The sequence below is a fragment of the Symphalangus syndactylus genome, chromosome 11 (assembly GCF_028878055.3).
Source record: "Symphalangus syndactylus isolate Jambi chromosome 11, NHGRI_mSymSyn1-v2.1_pri, whole genome shotgun sequence".
Classification (NCBI taxonomy): domain Eukaryota; kingdom Metazoa; phylum Chordata; class Mammalia; order Primates; family Hylobatidae; genus Symphalangus; species Symphalangus syndactylus.
Window position 1 is genome coordinate 60101139 of NC_072433.2, and position 20187 is coordinate 60121325.

Genomic DNA, 20187 nt, shown 5'->3' on the forward strand with positions numbered 1-20187 from the left:
AGGACCTGGCCAGCCGTGCAGCTGCCCAGGCGCTATGGCGAGCGCGGCCAGGGGGTCGAGGCCGTGGCCCCGGCTGGGGCTCCAGCTCCACTTCGCGGCGCTGCTGCTCGGGACGCTGAGTCCACAGGTGAGAGACCGACGCCAAGTCCCCAAAGTCGGGTCGCGGGGTGCAGGGGGCGGGGTCGCGCTTGGGGCGAGGGCGCGGCGGGGCCACGGGGGCACCTCTCCCTCCCTCACGCCTGGGTGGTCCCAACTCGGCCCCGACCGAGTAAAAGCCTCCTGGGTTTGGGGAGCCGCCAGTTGCCCCCAACAAATACCTAGCTGGGGAGATCTGCCAGCGTGGAAAGGCAAGAGCAGATCGAGCCCCCCCGCCTCTTCTGCAGGGAGACGTGTAGTCTGGGGGAGGGGACACCCGGGCACGAAAGCCAAGCCTCTTAAAACTTCTGTGGATCCTGGCTTCCTTTGAAAATATTATTGACTTCAGGGCCCTCTGCTGAGAAATGCGCCTGCACGCCCAGTTTTGCAATTTCAGAGGCTTTACAATGGGGTCCCCTTACCCATGGCTGCACCCCAGGTTCAGAACCTATGGGATAAATGAGCTGGGAGTGTCAGTATCTGCTCCCACGGGGCCAGGAGTAGGAGAGTCTTACAGAAATGCAGCCAGGAGGCAAAAGTCGCCTGGCCTAAGAATCCAGGTGTCCCGCCTGGAACCCCCATGGGGCAAAAGCGATCAGGTAGAGTTAGGCACCTCTCATTCCCCGCTTCCACCTCATGGGTCCACCTCATGGTTGCCAGCTAAGAATGCAAGCCCAGTGTGGCCAGATCGGGTGTCTCCAGAAAATTTAGAAATGAGAAAAATTTGAAATCTTGGTTTTTTGTAGAAATCATCCAATTTTTTAAAAAAATTGGCAGCTAATTGAACAATTTTTAAGCACTAGATGGTCAAACAAAATTCATTTCTGGGCAACCAATCTGCAGCCTCTTCTCAGACCATTCTCCCTCCTGCCGTGCTGCAGATGACAAAATTGAAGCCCAGAAAGAAAGAGGGGCTAGCAGATAATTTCCTGACCCTCCACTCAATACCAGTGGCTCAGCCCCAAACCCGAAGGTCCTGAAGCAGGATGTGGCCTTTGTAGGGGTGCGGCTGGGCCACCCGGATGTTAGGCCTCCTGCTGGGAGCTCAGCCTCACCCTGTTTGCCCAAGGAGGGACTGGAGCAGGTGAGTGAGCCCAGGAGCGCCAGATGTAAGTACGGGTGGCTCCAGCCCCCCTCCCATGGGCACCCCCCAGCCTTGGGTCAGGGGACTTACTGGAGCCTGGCACCAAAACCAGCTGGGCTGGTTTGGGGAGGCAGAAAGGGGCATCCCAAAAGAGGTAGACATTGTGGCAGAGGAAAAAGAGGCCAGGCATAGGAATCAGAGGGATGGCAACTCAAGTCCTTAGTTTTGCCACTTATTATCTCTGTGGCTTTATGCCAATGACCTAACCAATGACCTAACTTTCCTGAGCCTCAGTCTCCCTCCCCTGTAGAATGGGAAAACTAATAATACCAGTCTTAGAATGGGTGCAGTGGCTCATGCTTGTAATCCCAATACTTTGGGAGGCTGAGGCAGGAGGATTGCTTGAGGCCAGGAGTTCCAGACCAGCCTAGACAACATAGCAAGACCCCATCTCTACAAAAAAATACAAAAATTAGCCAGGTGTGATGGCACACACCCGTAGTCCCAACTACTTGGGAAGCTGAAGTGTGAGGATCAGCTGAGCCCGGGGGTTTGAGGCTACAGTGAGCTATGACTGTGCCACTTCATTCCAGCCTGGGCAATAAAGCAAGACCCTGTTATATTAAAACAACATGAGCACTAACAAAAAGAAACAAAACAATGAAGTCATTTTGTAAACGCATTTAGTCTTCTTTGGAAAACCAGAATGAATTGAGGAAGGAGGTAAGGAATTGGGAATTTAGATACATTGGGAGCCAAAACCTCCCCTCAGAACCCCCCAGCTCCCACTATAACCCCTCTCTAGGGTCAAAGAGATGATAGGAGACACCAGCACGTTCCCCAATCACCCTTCCTCCCCTGCTGCATCCCCATCTGGGGGAAGGGGAGTCATGGCCAGCCCTGCTTGGGACAGGAGCAAAGGGTGGTCCCAGACCCCTCAGAGAGCTGACTTTGTCTCTACCCCCTCGCAGGTTCATACTCTCAGGCCAGAGAGCCTCCTGCTGGTGTCCACCTTGGATGGAAGTCTCCACGCACTGAGCAAGCAGACAGGGGACCTGAAGTGGACTCTGAGGGATGGTGAGCAAGAAGTGGTCCCTCCTCCCTCCTTGGGCCCATAGATTGGTGAAGGGGGAGTCACTGTGGCATAGAGAATAAGAACATGGGCTCTAGAATCCAATAAGCTGGTATCTACAGGCAGCTTCACTGCTTACCAGCTATGTGGCCTTGAGGAACTCGCTTTACCTCTCTGATCCTCAACATCCTCATCTGTAAAATGAGGCAAAGGGTATGACCCTATCTGACAGAGTTTTGGGGAAGATGGCATTACATACACGCCAAGTGCTTGACATTACATTCATGCCATGGCTCAGTGAGTATGAGCTGTGCTTTTCAGTGGAGTCTAGAGGGAGCTGCTCATGCTCTGTGTCCCTGCCCCTGCAGATCCCGTCATCCAAGGACCAATGTATGTCACAGAGTAAGTGAACCTGGAGCCTTTTAAGGAGGAGGCAGCTGGGAGATGGGGGACTCATAGTTGTCTGGAGAGAGTTTGTGTGTGGGGTGGGGACATGTTGGAAGTAAGGCAAGAGAATTGGCTCTGGATGTGATATGGGGGAGGGTCTTGGAGCCCCAAGATGTCTTCTACAAGAACAGGCTCCTACTAGCTGAGAAGTTGGAGGGAATTTGGGACCTTCATGAAACCAAGAGACAAGCACCCACTGGTCTCCTTGTTCCTCTCTGCTCCACAGAATGGCCTTTCTCTCTGACCCAGCTGATGGCAGCCTGTACATCTTGGGGACCCAAAAACAACAGGGATTAATGGTCTGTATCCCATGGTGTTCAGGAATGGGTGAGGGCCAGGGCTTTCGTCAGCTGGAGCACCGAGAGGTGGAGAGGCAGTATGGTCAGTATCTCCTGTACTGCAGAGGATGTAAGTCAGGACTCAGCACATTGTGAGAAGGCTGTCTGAGGGACCTGTTGAAAGGGTGGTAAGGGGAGGTCTGGCTGTGTCTGCAGGGCAATCTGACTATCAAGCTGGAGGTATCCCAGGGGCTTCTCCAGGACTCTGAGGGCTTTAAAGAGAAATGTATATACCAGTTAGCTTTTGCTAAACAAAAATCAACCCAAAACTCAAGAGCTTAAAACTAAAACATCACTTAAATTTATTCAACTCAGAATTTGGTGAGATGACAATTTAGGCTGGGCTCAGCACAGTGGTTCTTCTGCTGGTCTTGACTGAACTTGTTCATGCATGTGTGGTCAGCTGCTAGCCAACTGGATGGCTCTGTTTCTGAAAGTTGGTTGGTAGTTGGCTGGCTTTTGGCAGGGGTGGCTGGGCCATGTGTCTCTTAGTCCTAGCAGGCAAGCCTAGGCTTGTTCACACGGTATCAACAAGGGACCCCAACACAGCAATACATAAGCACTTTTCAAGCTTCTATTTGTGTCACATTTGCTAATGGCTCATCAGCCAAAGCAGGTCACATGGCCAAGCTGAGAATCCAGTGGTGAAAAAACAGATTCCATCTCTTTATGGAAGAAGCCGAAAACTCACTGTGTGAAGGGACACAGACACAGACATGAATACAAGATGAAAAACAATCTGTGGCCATTTTTTGCAATCTTCCACATCAGGACTCTGAATGGGGTGGAATGTGCTTTGTCAGAATTCCTTTTTTTTAATTTAAACAAATTTTTTAAAGACAGGGTCTCATTATGTGTCCAGGCTGGAGTGCAGTGGTACGATCACAAGGCTCACTGCAGCCTCGAACTCCTGGCCTCAAGCGATCCTTGCACCTCAGTATCCTGAGTAGCTGGAGCTACAAGTACACACCACCACACCCAGTTATTTGTCAGAATTCTAACCATGTTGGGGAAGCCTGCTAGAAAAGTCTTAAGTATATGATTTAGGAAAGTGAAGTGATAAGAAATTTTCGTGTGTGAATCAGGCAAGGTCTCAGCTGCAAACACATGGCATACTCAAATAGAATAGTTTGAGGACATTTTGTCAAAAGTGTGAGCAGAGTATAGGAAACCACAAGGGATAGTGCAGTATATTAGTTCATTCTTGCATTGCTATAATAAAAAAATACCTGAGACTGGGTAACTTATAAGAAAGGAGGTTTCATTGACTCATGGTTCTACAGGCTGTACAAGAAGTGTAGTAGCTTCTGCTTCTGGAGAGACCTCAGGAAACTCACAATCATGGCAGGAGGCACAAAGGGGAAGCAGGCACGTCTTACATGCACAGAGCAGGAGCAAGAGAGAGAAAGGGAGGAGCTACCACCCACTTTTAAACAACCAGATCTCGTGAGAACTCAATTACAAGAACAGCACCGGCTGGGCACGGTGGCTTATGCCTGTAATCCCAGCACTTTGGGAGGCCGAAGTAGGCAGATCACCTGAGGTTAGCAGTTTGAAACCAGTCTGGCCAACATGGTGAAACCCCGTCTCTACCAAAAAATACAAAAATTAGCCAGGTGTGGTGGCACATGCCTGCAGTCCCAACTGCTTGGGAGGCTGAGGCAGAAGAATCTTTTGTACCTGGGAGTCAGAGGTTGCAGCGAGCCAAGATCACACCACTGCACTCCAGCCTGGACAACAGAGTGATACCATGTCTACAAAAAAAAAAAAAAAAGAAAGAAAGAAAGAAAGAAAAGCACCAATCTGGCCCCACCATCCAATCACCTCCCACCAGGCCCTACCTCTAATATTGGGGATTGCAATTCAACAAGTGATTTGTGTGGGGACACAAATCCAAAGCATATCACGCAGTAATCTTTGGTTTGTGACAGTGGGGTGACATTATCAGCCCTAATTCTGGAGGCTGGGGAGGGAGCAGCTACCACAGCCTGGAGCTGGAGAGAGAGCTGTCCTGAAAGCACCACCAGATGGGACCTCAGGGCTTTGGTGGAGGGACACAACCAGCCCGTGAGGACTTTGTAACAAGGACAGCAGGGCATACTCTGATCTCACCCTGTCCCCATTATTCAAATCCAGCAGGAAGCCAGAGCACATGGTGCCCACAGACATAACCCAGACAAGTCCAGCTTTGGGGAGAAAGCAGAGTAGAGAAGGGTGGAGGATGGAGCTCCACTCCTAGCCAGCATCAGGCCATGGTCTCCTTTATTCTAGAACAACTCCTTCACTTCTGTGAGTCTCTCATGGCTGTTGACAGTTTTGAAGTATTCATGTGAGTTGTTTTGGATTTTTGGAATTAAACTCCCCACTTGATGTGTGTGCGGGTTTTTTTGTTTGTTTGTTCACTTCATTTTATTTTGTTTAGAGACAGAGTCTCACTCTATCGCCTCAGCTGGAGTGCAGTGGCACAATCATAGCTCACTGCAGCCTTGAACTCTTGGGCTTAAGCGATCCTCCTGCCTCAGCCTTACAAGTAGCTGGGACTACAGGCATACGCCACCATGCTCAGCAAGAGACGAGGTCTCACTGTGTTGCCCACACTGGTCTTGAATTCCTGGGCTCAAGCGATCCTCCTGCCTCAGCCTCCCAATGTGCTGGGAGTACAGGCATGAGCCACCATGCCCGCCCCAGTGCAAGTTTTTGAGGAGGAGGTCAGGTCAGGCCAGGAGCAAGTGGATCTTGTGGTACCTTGACACTGGGTGTGGGAATTTCTGCATTTCCTCCAGAGGCTGTGTAGCAAAATGATTCAGTGTGCTGGTTCTGGAGCCTGACTGCCTGGGTTCAAGGCCAGGCTCTGCCATTTAGTAGCTGTGTGACATTAGCCAAGTTACATGGCCTCTCCAAGCCCCGGTTTCCTTACCTAAAAAGTGGAAATGATAGTAATACCTGTTAATTGGTTGCTATGGAAATGGGCTCACCTGGCACAGTGAGCACTGTGTGTTTCTGCTCTTACTCCTTCCTGGAAATTTTCCCTCTCCTAGAAACTGCCATTCACTATCCCTGAGCTGGTTCATGCCTCTCCCTGCCGCAGCTCCGATGGGGTCTTCTACACAGGTGAGCATCTCTCCAGCCTGTGGGGTCCAGTTTCAGCCAGCAGAGGCAGGGATCTAAGTCGTGACAGGCTAATTAGGCACAAGAGTGGCAGGGCCACACCTCTTCCCATGCCAACTAGAGAGCTAACACACTTTCCACCTCCACAGGCCGGAAGCAGGATGCCTGGTTTGTGGTGGACCCTGAGTCAGGGGAGACCCAGATGACACCGACCACAGAAGGTCCCTCCACCCCCCGCCTCTACATCGGCCGAACACGTGAGTCGGGCCCTAGCTGTTACTCAAGCGCTGGGCAGCCTCCCCTTTTGCTCTGCTGAGATCTGGCTGTGGCTAATCAAGTTGAATTCAGGACAGTCAGTCTGTTAGTCATCAACAAACATTCTACAGAGCACTGAACTAGCAGCCAGGGATAGAGCTGTAAACAAGACAGCTCCAGTCTGCCACTGTGATGTTCACAGGCTTCCAGGTCTCTAGGCTGTGTGCTCAGGAAAGCCCCACTCCTACAAGATAAATGGCCCCTGGGGTTGGAGGGAGCATCACATGAACGTTCCCGGTAATCTTGCTTCTGGGATCCCCAGAGTATACGGTCACCATGCATGACCCAAGAGCCCCAGCCCTGCGCTGGAACACCACCTACCGCCGCTACTCAGCGCCCCCCATGGATGGCTCACCTGGGAAATGTGAGTTCCACCTTTCTCTGGTCCCATCTTGGAGCAAGGTCCCCAACCCAGGGAACCCTGAACAGCATCCATGACCAATTCCCAGCCACATTTTGACCCAATTGACCTCCCCAGGGTCCCCATATACTAAATGGCACACCCCTGATGGCTGACCCCAAGTGACTCCCTCGACACCCAGACTGACCCTCCTGAACCCTGGCCAATCCCTCAACCTCCTAACTCTTCTATACTACAAGTGGCCCCAACCAGGTAACCCTGGATGACTTCCCACATCCAGAGTGACCCCAAAGAGCCCCTGAGCAATCTCTGCGTGTCCTAACTGACCCCTATATATAACCCCTGAAAGCTGACCCTCAGTGGCCTCTTCCATAGACTGACTCCCCAGGTGACCCTGACCACTCCCCACCATTTTTTGTAAGATGGGGTCTCACTCTGTCACCCAGACTGGAGTGCAGTACTGTGATCACAGCTTACCATAGCCTCCAACTCCTGGGCTCAAGTGATCCTCTATCCTCAGCCTCCTGAATAGCTGGGACTGCAGGTGTGCACCACCAAGCCTGGCTCATCTTTTAATTTTTTTTTAGAGATGGGGTCTTGCTATGTTGCCCAGGCTGGTCTCAAACTCCGGGCTTAAGTAATCCTCCTGCCTTGGCTTCCCAAAGTGCTGGGATTGCGAGCATAAGCCACCACACCTGGCCCACCCCCTTGCTATTATGACTGATACCCAACTGCCTGAGTGACCTTACAGGTGCCCCAAGGCCCCCTCAAGCCCTGATTCCATCATTCTGCATGAGACCCTACACAGGTCACCTCAGCAGAGGTGAGGTCACCTACTCGCCCCAACTGACCCCTCTCACACTCTGAGTGACTCCCAAGTGACCCAAATGCCTCCAGGCCACCCTGATTGACCCATCCTAGGTGACCATATGTTGACCATGAGCAATACCCCACCATCCTAAGTGACCCAAACTGACTCCCACACATCTGAGTCACCTTTGAATGACCCTGACTGATCGCCTCATTTTCAAAGTGACTCCATGAACTCCAATGAACCTTCTCATGGCCTGATAACCCTCCATGTGATCTCCACACACCAGAGTGACCCCTCACCCAGAGGGCCCACCCTTGGACCCTCTTAGGAGAGCTTCCAACCACATCTCCCCAGCCACCTTTCTCGGCAGACATGAGCCACCTGGCGTCCTGTGGGATGGGCCTGCTGCTCACTGTGGACCCAGGAAGCGGGACGGTGCTGTGGACACAGGACCTGGGCGTGCCTGTGATGGGCGTCTACACCTGGCACCAGGACGGCCTGCGCCAGCTGCCGCATCTCACGCTGGCTCGAGACACTCTGCATTTCCTCGCCCTCCGCTGGGGCCACATCCGACTGCCGGCTTCAGGCCCCCAAGACACAGCCACCCTTTTCTCTGCCTTGGACACCCAGCTGCTGTAGGTGTTCATGCCTGGGGCCCAGGGAGGGAGCCATCTGGGAGTGTTGTAACCTGGGTCTGATGGCCAGGCGAGATGTTCAGCTGTGACACACCAGTACCGCTGAACCAGGGGTCAAAACATTTCAAATTGGTTACTTACCCAACTGGTTGGTAAATAACCAGTGTCCTGTGCTACCCTCCAAGTGTCCCCGGGACCCCCTGGATAGCCCCCACTGTTCAGCAACTCATAGGGTAAGATCTGGCCTAGGAGGGTGTATTAGTCTGTTTCATGCTGCTGATAAAGACATACCCAAGGCTGGGCAATTTACAAAAGAAAGAGGTTTAATTGGACTTTCAGTTCCACATGGCTGGGGAAGCCTCACAATCATGACAGAAAGCAAGGAGGAGCAAGTCACATCTTACGTGGATGGTGGCAGGCAAAGAGAGGAGCTTGTGCAGGGAAACTCCCCCTTATAAAACCATCAGATCTTGTGAGACTTATTCACTATCATGAGAACAGCATGGGAAAGCCCTCATGATTCAGTTACCTCCCACCAGGTCCCTCCCACAACACATGGAAATTCAAGATGAGATTTTGGTGGGGACACAGCCAAACCATATCAGAAGGGGACTCCAGGTCTTAACCTGTTCTGGTTGGTAGGTGCTGTGCCTTATGAATTGTTAAATACTTTAAATAACAACTTTATTGCATCTAACACCTTAGTGTCCCCATCTTGAGAAACGAGTGGACAGCTTGGGGAAATCAGGGATCATCTATTCATTCAATTCATTCTGCAAATATTAATTGAGCACTTACTGTGTGCCAGTCTCACTAGAGTCTGGGAGTACAATAGCAAATAACCCAGCCATTGTCCCTGCCTCAGGAACCCGAGTCTAATGGGAGAGACAGACATGTAAAGAGACTATTGCAACCTGATATGATAAAGGATGAGATGAGAGTAGTATAAGACGCCATGGGAATGTATAGGAAGAATACCCACATCAAGACTGGGGACAGGAGGCAGTCATGGAAAGCTTCCTGGAGGAAGGAACATCTAAATTGAAACCTAAAAAATGAATAGGAAATGAGAGAGATGAGAGAGCACAGAATTCAGGGAACAGGAAAAAATTAAATAAGACTGAAATACAGACCTGAGAAAGGAGTAGAGTCTGAGATTATAAGCTAAGAAGAAATCTTGTAGGATCATTTAAAGGGCTTGGACATTTTCTCCTAAAGTTAAAAAGTCACTGGAGAGTTTTAAGGAAGGAAGTGATTTGATCATATTTTCATTTTAGAAAGAATATCTTAGAATGGTATATGGAAAGAAGCGGACCATTCATGGAATATTGATTTGTTCAGGCAAGAAATGAAGATACTTTATACTAGAGCAGAAACTAGAGAGAGGAAAATAAGTGGAGTGTAAGATATATTAGAAGGAAGAACCAGTAAAAATTTGATGACTAGGGAGTTTGATGATTGTGAGCAAGGAGTCAAAGATCATGCTTAGGTTCCTAGACGCACATGGGTACTGTCATTTTCAGAGGCAGAGAACACTAGAGGAGGTGGGGGAGAAAAAGGAGGAAGAAGTAAAGAACAATGTAATGAATTTATATTTAGAAAATTGAGCTCTTGAAAGAGGTCTGGGTTGGACATAGATTTGAAATCATGACTATAGAACATGTATCAGCTAGCTTTAGCTTCATAACAAATTGCCTCAAAACAGAGAATTTAAAAAACAATTTATTATTTTTCAAGATTCTGTGGGTCAGCTGGGGTGGGTGGTTTTTCTGCAGTCTGCTCACGGCTTGGTTGAGTCTGGAGAATCTAGGATGGCCTCACTCACCTATCTCATAGTTGATGGACTGTTTGGCCTATGGGGGATTAAAGAGGTCTCTCACACCCCAGCAGGCTAGCCTGGGTTTTCTCCCACGGTGGTCTCAGGGTCTAAAGAAAAATGCATAAGGAAGCCTGAAGGCACAAGCACTTTTCGAGCCTCTACTTATGTCACATTTGCTGTTGCCTAATTGATGAAAGCAAGTCTTATGGCTAAGGCGAGTCAATGTGAGAGGGAAATATACAAGGGCATGAGTACCTTGATAACTGAAACTACCCATCACCAGCATTCATTCTTCTCTTCTTTTTCTTCTCGCTCGCTAGGATGACGCTGTATGTGGGGAAGGATGAAACTGGCTTCTATGTCTCTAAAGCACTGGTCCACACAGGAGTGGCCCTGGTGGTAAGAAGTGGTCTCTGAGTGGGCTGGAAAGAGGATGAACGGGAGAAGAACCTCCCTCACTCATGGCTCTTCATCTTCTGCTGTAGCCTCGTGGACTGACCCTGGCCCCCACAGATGGCCCCACCACAGATGAGGTGACACTCCAAGTCTCAGGAGAGCGAGAGGGCTCACCCAGCACTGCTGTTAGATACCCCTCAGGCAGTGTGGCCCTCCCAAGCCAGTGGCTGCTCATTGGTGAGATCCTCTGGCTCAAATTGGGAGTAGATGAAGATAAAGAACCTGTGAGCTCAGCTTCTGAGCTGGAAAGCTAAGGTCCCCTTCAGCCTGATGACTTTTGCCCCCCACCTTAGGACACCACAAGCTACCCCCAGTCCTGCACACAACCATGCTGAGGGTCCATCCCACCCCGGGGAGTGGAACTGCAGAAACAAGACCTCCAGAGAATACCCAGGCCCCAGCCTTCTTCTTGGAGGTCAGTGCTGGAAGGGCAGAGGGTGGGGGGTAAGGAGGCCCCAGCAGATGGGGGAATAGCCCTTGGATTTTTTCCTCAGGCTGCTAAGAATAACAATCGGGGGTGGGTCAGTTGACCTCACACAATTTCCCAGAAGACAAACTTTTTGTTGTTGTTGTTGTTGTTGTTGTTGTTACTGCCAGAAACACGTTAGAAGTGTCAAAAAGTGGCTGGGCATGGTGATTCATGCTTATATTCTCAGCACTTTGGGAGGTCAGTGTGGGAGGATGGATGGCTTGAGGTCAGGAGTTTGAGACCAGCCTGGGTAATATAGCAAGCCTCCATCTCTACAAAAAAAAATTTAAAAATTAGTGGAGAATGGTGGTGTGCACCTGTAGTCCCAGCTACTCAGGAGGCTGAGGTGGGAGGATCGCTCGAGCCCAAGAGTTTGAGGCTGCAGTGAGCTATGGTCACAGCACTGCACTGGTCTAGCCATGGCCTAGAACAATAATTCTCAAATCCAGTTGCTCATCAGAATCACCCGGGAGCCCACTCCAGAGTTAACGCGTTTAGGATCTCTGGAGGTGGATATCTATATTTTTAGTGACATTCCAAGAGTACCTGTACTTTTTAGTGACATCCCATGAAATGCTGGTCGTTGGGTAGGTTTAGAAAGCCATTCTGGGCAACATGATGTTTCAGCACTGTGGAGAGTGCCACGTTTCCCACCATACACAGACTACTCACTGCCCCTTCAGCTAAGCCCAGCCCTGTGCTGGGTGATGAAGAAAGGTTAGGGGCTCCCCGGTGGAAGGAGGTGCTAAAAGTGAAGGGCGCTTTATCCCCAGCTATTGAGCCTGAGCCGAGAGAAACTTTGGGACTCCGAGCTGCATCCGGAAGAAAAAACTCCAGACTCCTACCTGGGGCTGGGACCCCAAGACCTGCTGGCAGCTAGCCTCACTGCTGTCCTCCTGGGAGGGTGGATTCTCTTTGTGATGAGGCAGGTAGGCCCACCGCCCTGACCTCAGGTCTATCTGGGGGGATGCTGCTCCTCCAGTCTGAGGCCACTCAGCAACTCTCTCCCTCTATCTGGCTCTGACTTTGCCCACTGCCTCCCTCCCAGCAGCTCCCCAGGCCCCTGCGATCTTGCTCTGTAAGTTCATGCTGCCTGGTGAGGCCATCTCAGTCACAGATACTGGGCCCATCACGGGGCAGGGCATGGCCAGGACAGAGCTCTCTTAGGCTGTCATGTTACAGCAGCAGCCACAGGTGGTGGAGAAGCAGCAGGAGACCCCCCTGACATCTGCAGACTCTGCTCACATCTCCCAGAATGCCCAGTCCCTGAACTCAGGGGCCACCCAGAGGAGCCAGAAGAGGCTTCAAAGTCCCTCGAAGCAAGCCCAGCCACTCGACGACCCTGAAGGTGAGCTTGAGTGAACAAGAGAGGGCAGTCAGGAAGAGAGAAAAGCAAGGGGCAGATTTAACTGCAAAGCTGGTTTATTAAAAGCCACTATAGTGGGGTGGTTAGGTCTACATGAATTAAGAAGAGTGTTTCGAGTAGAGTCTGCTGTGTAATTGAGCACTCTAGCAGTGTCTGCTGTCATTTTTTCATCATTATTTTTTTGGAGACAGGATCTTGCTCTGTTGCCCAGGCTGGAGTGCAGTGGCACAATTTTAGCTCACTGCAGCCTCAAGCTCCTGGGCTCAAGAAATCCTCCCTCCTTAGCCTCTCAAGTAGCTGTGACTATAGGCATAAACCACCATGCCCAGCTAATTTTAAAGTTTTTTTTGTTTGTTTTTTTGTTTTGCTTTTTTTGCAGAGATTGGGTCTCGCTATGTTGCCCAGGCTGATCTTGAACTGATGTCCTCTAGCGATCCTCCCACCTCAGCCTCCCAAAGTGCTGGCATTACAGGCATGAGTCACCATGCCCAGCTCATTATTGTATTATTATTTTCAAGGAACCTGGGTGTAGATAAAACTGGGTATAGATCTAAGGCTGCTCTCTGTTTACCTCTTTTTTTTTTTTTTTTTTTTTTTTTTTTTTTTGAGACGGAGTCTCGCTCTGTCGCCCAGGCTGGAGTGCAGTGGCGCGATCTCGGCTCACTGCAAGCTCCGCCTCCTGGGTTCACGCCATTCTCCTGCCTCAGCCTCTCTGAGTAGCTGGGACTACAGGCGCCCGCCACGACGCCCGGCTAATTTTTTTTTGTATTTTTAGTAGAGACGGGGTTTCACCGTGGTCTCGATCTCCTGACCTCGTGATCCGCCCGCCTCGGCCTCCCAAAGTGCTGGGATTACAAGCGTGAGCCACCGCGCCCGGCTGTTTACCTCTTTTGAGCTCAGTTTTTTCGTTTGTCAAACGGGAATAATAACATCCAGCTCATTACATCATCTCATCATGAGAAGTCACAATCATTATTATTAAATAATACTTAGGTAATATTAATATTCATGTTAAAATGATGTTATATTTGGAAACAATAATAGTAAATGACCTTTGTACAATTTAGCACCTTTTATTTTTTAAGCGCTTTTCTTATTTTTTCTCAATTTAGTCCTGTAAAGACTAAAGCCCTTTTAGGTTGGGCACGGTGGCTCACACTGGTAATCCCAGAACTTTCAGAGGCCAAGGTGGGGATTGCTTAAGGCCAGGTGTTCAAGACCAGCCTGGGCAACATAGGGGGACCCCGTCTCTACAAATAATACAAACAATTCGCTGGGTGTGGGGGTGTGAACCTGTAGTCCCAGCTACTCAGGAGGCTAAGGCAGGAGGATCGCTTGGGTCCAGAAGGTCGAGGCTGCAGTGAGCTGTGAAACTTTCAAGGTTCCTCTGGCATCTGGAATGTTCCAGGGGCTTCTTGCATGCCTTTCCCAATCAGCCCAGGCTACTTCTGCTTGATTGGCTCTGGGCTGGGCTCATGTTTTTGGTTGTCTTTGTGAACTTGTGCTGGCACCTTCTAGTCACTGCTCAAGCCACTTCCTCATACCTCAGCCCCACCCTGCCATCACCTTCTCAGGCGGAAGTCTACGCCACACGTGGCTTGATACTCCAGTGCTGTTCACAATGTCCGCCTCTGTGGTCACTGTGCCTTAGCCCAGAGGAAAACAGCTCCCCTTCCTCAGGGGTCAGCTCTTTTAGAGGGCCCTGCAGCAGGATTTCCTGAGCCCTGAGCTGTTGTAGTTTTTGTCATTTTACTGGCCCTGGGTGGGTCCAAGTAATACTCACCCCACTGTACCCCAAAATGCCCATCTCCCTGGACCTTCTGACTCGAGTTGAGTCTGGCTCATCTTTACCTGGACAACCAGGACTCCATCTTTTCCCAGGGTCATTCTTGTCAAAGTCCTCATGGACTGTTTTATGGTTCACAAAACTACAGTGGAGTCACAGCCAACTTTCATTTAACTTGAATAAATTTGGCCAGGCACAGTGGCTCATGCCTGTAATCCCAGCACTTTGGGAGGCCGAGGCAGGGGGATCACTTGAGGTCAGGGGTTTGAGACCAGCCTGGCTAACATGGTGAAACCACATCTCTACTAAAAATACAGAAATGAGCCTGGTGTGGTGGTGGGTGCCTGTAGTTCCAGCTACTGGGAGGTGGCTGAGGTACAAGAATTGCTTGAACCCAAGAGGCAGAGGTTGCAGTGAGCCAAGATTGCGTCACTGCACTCCAGCCTGGGCAACAGAGCAAGACTCCACCTCAAAACAAAACAAAACAAAAAACCCACAAAAAAACAAAAACAAAAACTTACACAAATTCATCTACATGTGCTCAGCTGGGCCTCCCTCAGGACCTCTGGCTGCATCATGTATTCAATAACAAGTGGATGCAATCCAGCCTGAACCAGAGATAACATTTCTATGGTGCTTACTGTATACGAGGCTATACCAGGCACTGTTCTGAATCCTTTGAATGCATTAACTCATGAGATAACATTCCTGTGAGGCGAATGTTATTATAGAATTCTTCTTTTGTGGAAGAGGAAACTAAGGCAGAAAGGTCTAGTGACAACTCCTATCCTTACCCCCCGGTTCACAAAGCTAATAAGTGGCAGCACAGGGGTCCAAATGCATGTGGCTGGCTCCAGCAAGTGCCCTAATTTCTGTGGGATGGTGCCCCTGTTTGAACAATACCCGGCAAATACCTGTGAAAGAATGTGACTGACTGTAAGCGTTCCCCATCCTGTGTAGAAGAAGCAGCAAAGTCCATCATGTGTATTCAGGATTTCCAGAGGTAATTCTGACTGTATGCCCTTTCTCCCTGACACGACAACTTTTGATTACTTTAGAATTGAACTTGGGAGGCCAAGGAGGGAGGATTGCTTGAGCCCAGCCTGGGCAACATAGTGAAGCCCCATCTCTACAAAAACTAAAAATACAAAAAGATTAGCCAGGCATGGAGGCACATGCCTGTAATCCAGCTGCTTGGGGGGCTGAGGCAGCAGGACTGCTTGAGCCTAGGAGTTCGAGGTTACAGTGAGCTATGATCACGCCAGTGCACTCTAGCCTGGGTGACAGAGTGAACCCCTGTTTCTAAAACAACAACAACGACGACAAAAACTCCCACATTTGCTGCCTCTCCATTATAATTATGCAAAAGGCTGAGCAAAGTGATGGCAAATATCTGTGTGTGCAGACTGAGCCTCCCCAGCTCATTATATCTGCATTGAAGGCCTTTGTGGCCTTAAGTCTGGCCTCTCTCTCTCTTCGAGGGTGCTTCTGAACATCTAATCCAGGAAACTCTAAGCAAGTGTTTACTCCATGCCGAGAGCACTGAGAGCAGACACACAAGAGCCTCAGTCCAGCAGAGCCAGTGACACGAAGAGGGCCCAGAAGGGTGACTGTCACCTGCAGTCAGATGAGCAGGGTTTGTTCAAGCAGCTCTGTCCCTGCTCTCTGATCTGCCTGTTTTTCCTATGTGTGGGTGATGTGCTTCCAGCAAGGCCCTGCCTAAGCCCATCTACTCCAGAAAGCCCAGTGTATACCAAAGGTGCTGCCTGCATCTTGCTGACAGATGAGTGTGAACTCTAAGCAAATAATCCAGAGGAATTCTAAGGTACAACTTGGTGTTTTCTCACTGATCCCTAATGCTGATTTTACTATTATTATTATTATTATTATTATTATTATTATTATTGAGAGAGGGTCTTGCTGTGTCACTCAGGCTGAAATGTAGTGGTGTGATCTCAGCTCACTGCAACCTCTGCTTCCCAGGCTCAAGCCAATCCTCCTACTTCAGCTTCCCGAGTAGCTGGATGACAGGCACACAACACCGTACCTGGCTAATTTTTTTTTTTTTTTTTTGTAAAGATGGGGTTTCATCATGTTGCCCAGGCGGGTCTCGAACTCAAGTGATTCACCTTTCCCAGCCTCCCAAAGTGCTGGGATTACAGGTGTGAGCCATGGTGCCCAGCCCTAATGCTGATTTTCATTTACTCTTCCTAGAGCTGATTGTAAAACTGAAGCTAAAAACTCTTATAGAGTGTTCTCAGGACCACTGCACTGCGCAACTCTAGGGTGCCATATACGTTTTGCTATATGAATAGTGCCCATTGGAGCTGAGCAGGACACAGCCTGCCCAGATTTGCCAGGGCCAGAGTGAGACATCTCTCACAGGCTGCCCAAAGGGAAGGGCAGTAACTGTCCCAACCTACAGATCTTTGCCTACCTGAGCCAACCCCACCCATCCTAATGGGAAACCGAGGCCTCTAGGGGGATCCCTGCTGCCCTGGAACTAACTCTGGGCAGGTTAGCATCCAATGCCCCCTGCTTCTGTCCAGTCCAGTCTTTTTTCTGTGGCTACACTCACTCTCATCACTCTTCCAACTGCCAGAACTCACCTTCCCTTGAAGTTGAAGCTGATTCAGTGTCAATTAAAAGGATTCAGTTACAACTGGTGGAGGTGGGCAGAATGGCAGAGGATGTAAAGGGAAAACAAAACAAAACAAAACAAACCTGTGCAGAAGATGCTGAAAGAGGGAGAGAAATAAAGGAGGATAATATAGCAAACATCACCTCCACCCGTTCTTTCCATATATCCATTTAATCCTCACAATAATATTGTGTGGGCTCTTTAACTTTAGCTCCCCACTCTACAGATGAGAATACTGAGGGCACAGAAGTGAGGAATTTGCCTAAGTAGACAAAGAATCAGTGGCAGCACCAGGCATCGGACCCAGACAGTCTGGCACCTGGGCCCTTGCTCTTACCCACTGCACCAGGCTGAGCATGGGAGGGTGGAGGCCCAGAAAAGGTCAAGGTGAGTCTGGACTGGGCCAGTGGCCGGCAAAGGTGGGCAAAGGCTCCCTGAGTCACCACCCTCCTCTCCCCCAGCTGAGCAACTCACCGTAGTGGGGAAGATTTCCTTCAATCCCAAGGACGTGCTGGGCCGCGGGGCAGGCGGGACTTTCGTTTTCCGGTGAGTGGCAGCCAGGAGCCAAGCTGGGGACATGGCACTCACAGCCCTCGTGGGCACTGTCCCCTGGAAAGACATTCTTTCAAAGATTCCCCGAGGTGGGTACAGGTTGATCCCTCACTCGCCAGTCCTGCTCTTTCCTTTATCTGTTTTCATTTTTTTGAGTCTTGCTCTGTTGCCCAGGCTGGAGGGCAGTGGTGCAATCTCAGCGCACTGCAACCTCCGCTTCCCAGGTTCAAGCAATTCCAGGCCTCAGCCTTCCCAGTAGCTGGGATTACAGGTGTGTATCACCACGCTTGGCTAATTTTTATTTATTTTTTTAGTAGAGATGGGGGTTTCACCATGTTGGCCAGGCTGGTCTCGAACTCCTGATCTCAAGTGATCCTCCCGCCTTGGCCTCCCAAAGTGCTAGGATTACAGGTGTGAGCCACCATGTCCGGCCCTTTATCTGCTTTCCCTGAATGCCCCCCTGCCCCCGCCATCGCCCACTTTCCAGGGGACAGTTTGAGGGACGGGCAGTGGCTGTCAAGCGGCTCCTCCGCGAGTGCTTTGGCCTGGTTCGGCGGGAAGTTCAACTGCTGCAGGAGTCTGACAGGCACCCCAACGTGCTCCGCTACTTCTGCACCGAGCGGGGACCCCAGTTCCACTACATTGCCCTGGAGCTCTGCCGGGCCTCCTTGCAGGAGGTGAGTTGCGGTTCAGGGAGGGTGGGTGGGAAGGTCCGGGCTGGAGAGTGATGCTTTTTGGCCCTTGCTGCTGCTCAGTACGTAGAAAACCCGGACCTGGATCGCGGGGGCCTGGAGCCCGAGGTGGTGCTGCAGCAGCTGATGTCTGGCCTGGCCCACCTGCACTCTTTACACATAGGTACCCGAACTGCCCCTGCCTCCCGCTCCCTGTTCTTAGCCCCTGCCTTCTGCCCTCAGCAACCGGCTTTCTTTCTGCCCCCCTCCCACAGTGCACCGGGACCTGAAGCCAGGCAATATTCTCATCACCGGGCCTGACAGCCAGGGCCTGGGCAGGGTGGTGCTCTCAGACTTCGGCCTCTGCAAGAAGCTGCCTGCTGGCCGCTGTAGCTTCAGCCTCCACTCCGGCATCCCCGGCACGGAAGGCTGGATGGCGCCCGAGCTTCTGCAGCTCCTGCCACCAGACAGTCCTGTGAGTCTATCCACCAAGTCCTCCAGGCACACAGCTGCCCCAGGCTGCAGGAATCCGTCCCTGTCCCAGTTCCCCTCCTGAGGAGACTCCATGACACTTGCTGTGTGACTTTGAGCTGTTCCTCCAAGCTTGTTTCTTCTTAAAGAAGGGATGATTTGTCCCTCCTTCTACAGCAGTATCAGGGACTGTTTTGCCACCCAGGGGACATTAGGCAATGTCTGGAGACATTTTTGACTGTCATGACATGGGAGGGAGGGGCTACTGGCATCTGCTGGAAATGCTGCTAAATGTCTTACAGGACAGGACAGCACCCAACACAAAGAACTAACAAAATGCCAGTGGTGCTGAGGTTGGGAAACCCTGAGCTAGAAAATGGTTTGTAATCTTCACTGTGCTTCACAACTACTGCGCAACTTAAAAAAAGGATGCCCATTGCCGCGTGCGGTGGCTCACGCTTGTAATCCCAGCACTTTGAGAGGCCGAGGCAGGTGGATTGCTTGAGCTCAGGAGTTCGAGACCAGCCTGGGCAACCTAGGGAGACCTCGTCTCTATCAAAAGCACACACAATTTAGCCGGTGTGGGTGTGTGCATCTGTGGTCCCAGCTACTTGGGAGGCTGAGGCGGGAGGATCGCTTGAGCCTGGGAGGTGGAAGTTCCAGAGAGTCAAGATCACCCTACTACACTCTAGCCTGGACAACAGAGTGAGACTCTCTCTCTCAAAAAACAAAAAACAAACAACACCCCAGGCCCCACACCCAGTGATTTTGACCTAATTGCCTGGGTCATTTTTATGTGGAGCCAAGTTTGAGAACCACTGATGTCGAAGGTTTTGGAGGGCATCAGATGAGCTAATTTGTTGATACACAGAGCAGCATCTGACCCACACAGAGACACTTGCGTTTGGGACCCCAGAATTATGGATTTTGAGTCACAGTGTGTGGGCGGAAGTTGAAGCCAGAGAAATGGATGCCAATCACACAAAAGGACAGTCACCGGGGAAGGCCGCCCCCACTCCTAAAGTTGAGAGAAAGCTCAAAGTGGTGACCTGGGCTCAAGGACTGAATGTATGATGTCATGAGACTATACAGTTTATTTTTAAATTAGTGGCCAATATGTATATATATATATATATATATATATTTATTTATTTTTTTTTTTTTTTGAGATGGAGTTTCGCTCTTGTTGCCCAAGCTGGAGTGCAGTGGTGTGATCTCAGCTCACTGCAACTTCCGCCTCCTAGGTTCAAGTGATTCTCCTGCCTCAGCCTCCCTAGTAGCTGGGACTATAGGCAGGTGCCACCATGCCATTGATTTTTGTATTTGTAGCAGAGATGGGGTTTATGCCATGTTGGCCAGGCTGGTCTCAAACTCCCAACCCTCAGATGATTCACCTACCTTGGCCTCCCAAAGTGCTGGGATTATAGGCGTGAGCCACTGTGCTTGGCCCTATATATATATATTTTTGAAACAGGGTCTTGCTCTGTCATGGAGTACAGCGATACCATCACAGCTCACTGCAGCCTTAAACTCCTGGGCTCAAGGGATCCTCTCACCTCAGCCTCCCAAGTAGCTGGGACTACAGGCACACAACATGGCACCCAGCTAATTTTTGTATTTTTTTGTAGAGGCAGGGTCTCACCATGT

General features: G+C 50.4%; 1 protein-coding gene across 3 annotated transcripts in view; it reads left to right on the forward strand.

Moving 5' to 3' along the window:
- The window catches only part of ERN2 (endoplasmic reticulum to nucleus signaling 2), a 23006-nt gene continuing 2819 nt past the window's right edge, over positions 1-20187 (forward strand). The window contains exons 1-17 of one of the 3 annotated variants that reach the window (XM_055232743.2): positions 1-127; positions 2191-2296; positions 2660-2693; positions 2965-3037; positions 6115-6187; positions 6334-6441; positions 6762-6863; positions 8045-8309; positions 10449-10527; positions 10614-10761; positions 10878-10999; positions 11827-11982; positions 12236-12401; positions 17308-17392; positions 17886-18075; positions 18154-18253; positions 18345-18544. In XM_055232743.2, coding sequence (XP_055088718.1) covers positions 35-127; positions 2191-2296; positions 2660-2693; positions 2965-3037; positions 6115-6187; positions 6334-6441; positions 6762-6863; positions 8045-8309; positions 10449-10527; positions 10614-10761; positions 10878-10999; positions 11827-11982; positions 12236-12401; positions 17308-17392; positions 17886-18075; positions 18154-18253; positions 18345-18544 — 2100 coding nt within the window. In that variant the 5' untranslated portion in view covers positions 1-34. The remainder of the gene's footprint in view (positions 128-2190; positions 2297-2659; positions 2694-2964; positions 3038-6114; positions 6188-6333; positions 6442-6761; positions 6864-8044; positions 8310-10448; positions 10528-10613; positions 10762-10877; positions 11000-11826; positions 11983-12235; positions 12402-17307; positions 17393-17885; positions 18076-18153; positions 18254-18344; positions 18545-20187) is intronic. The other 2 variants (XM_055232741.2, XM_055232742.1) reach the window with 2 other exon arrangements.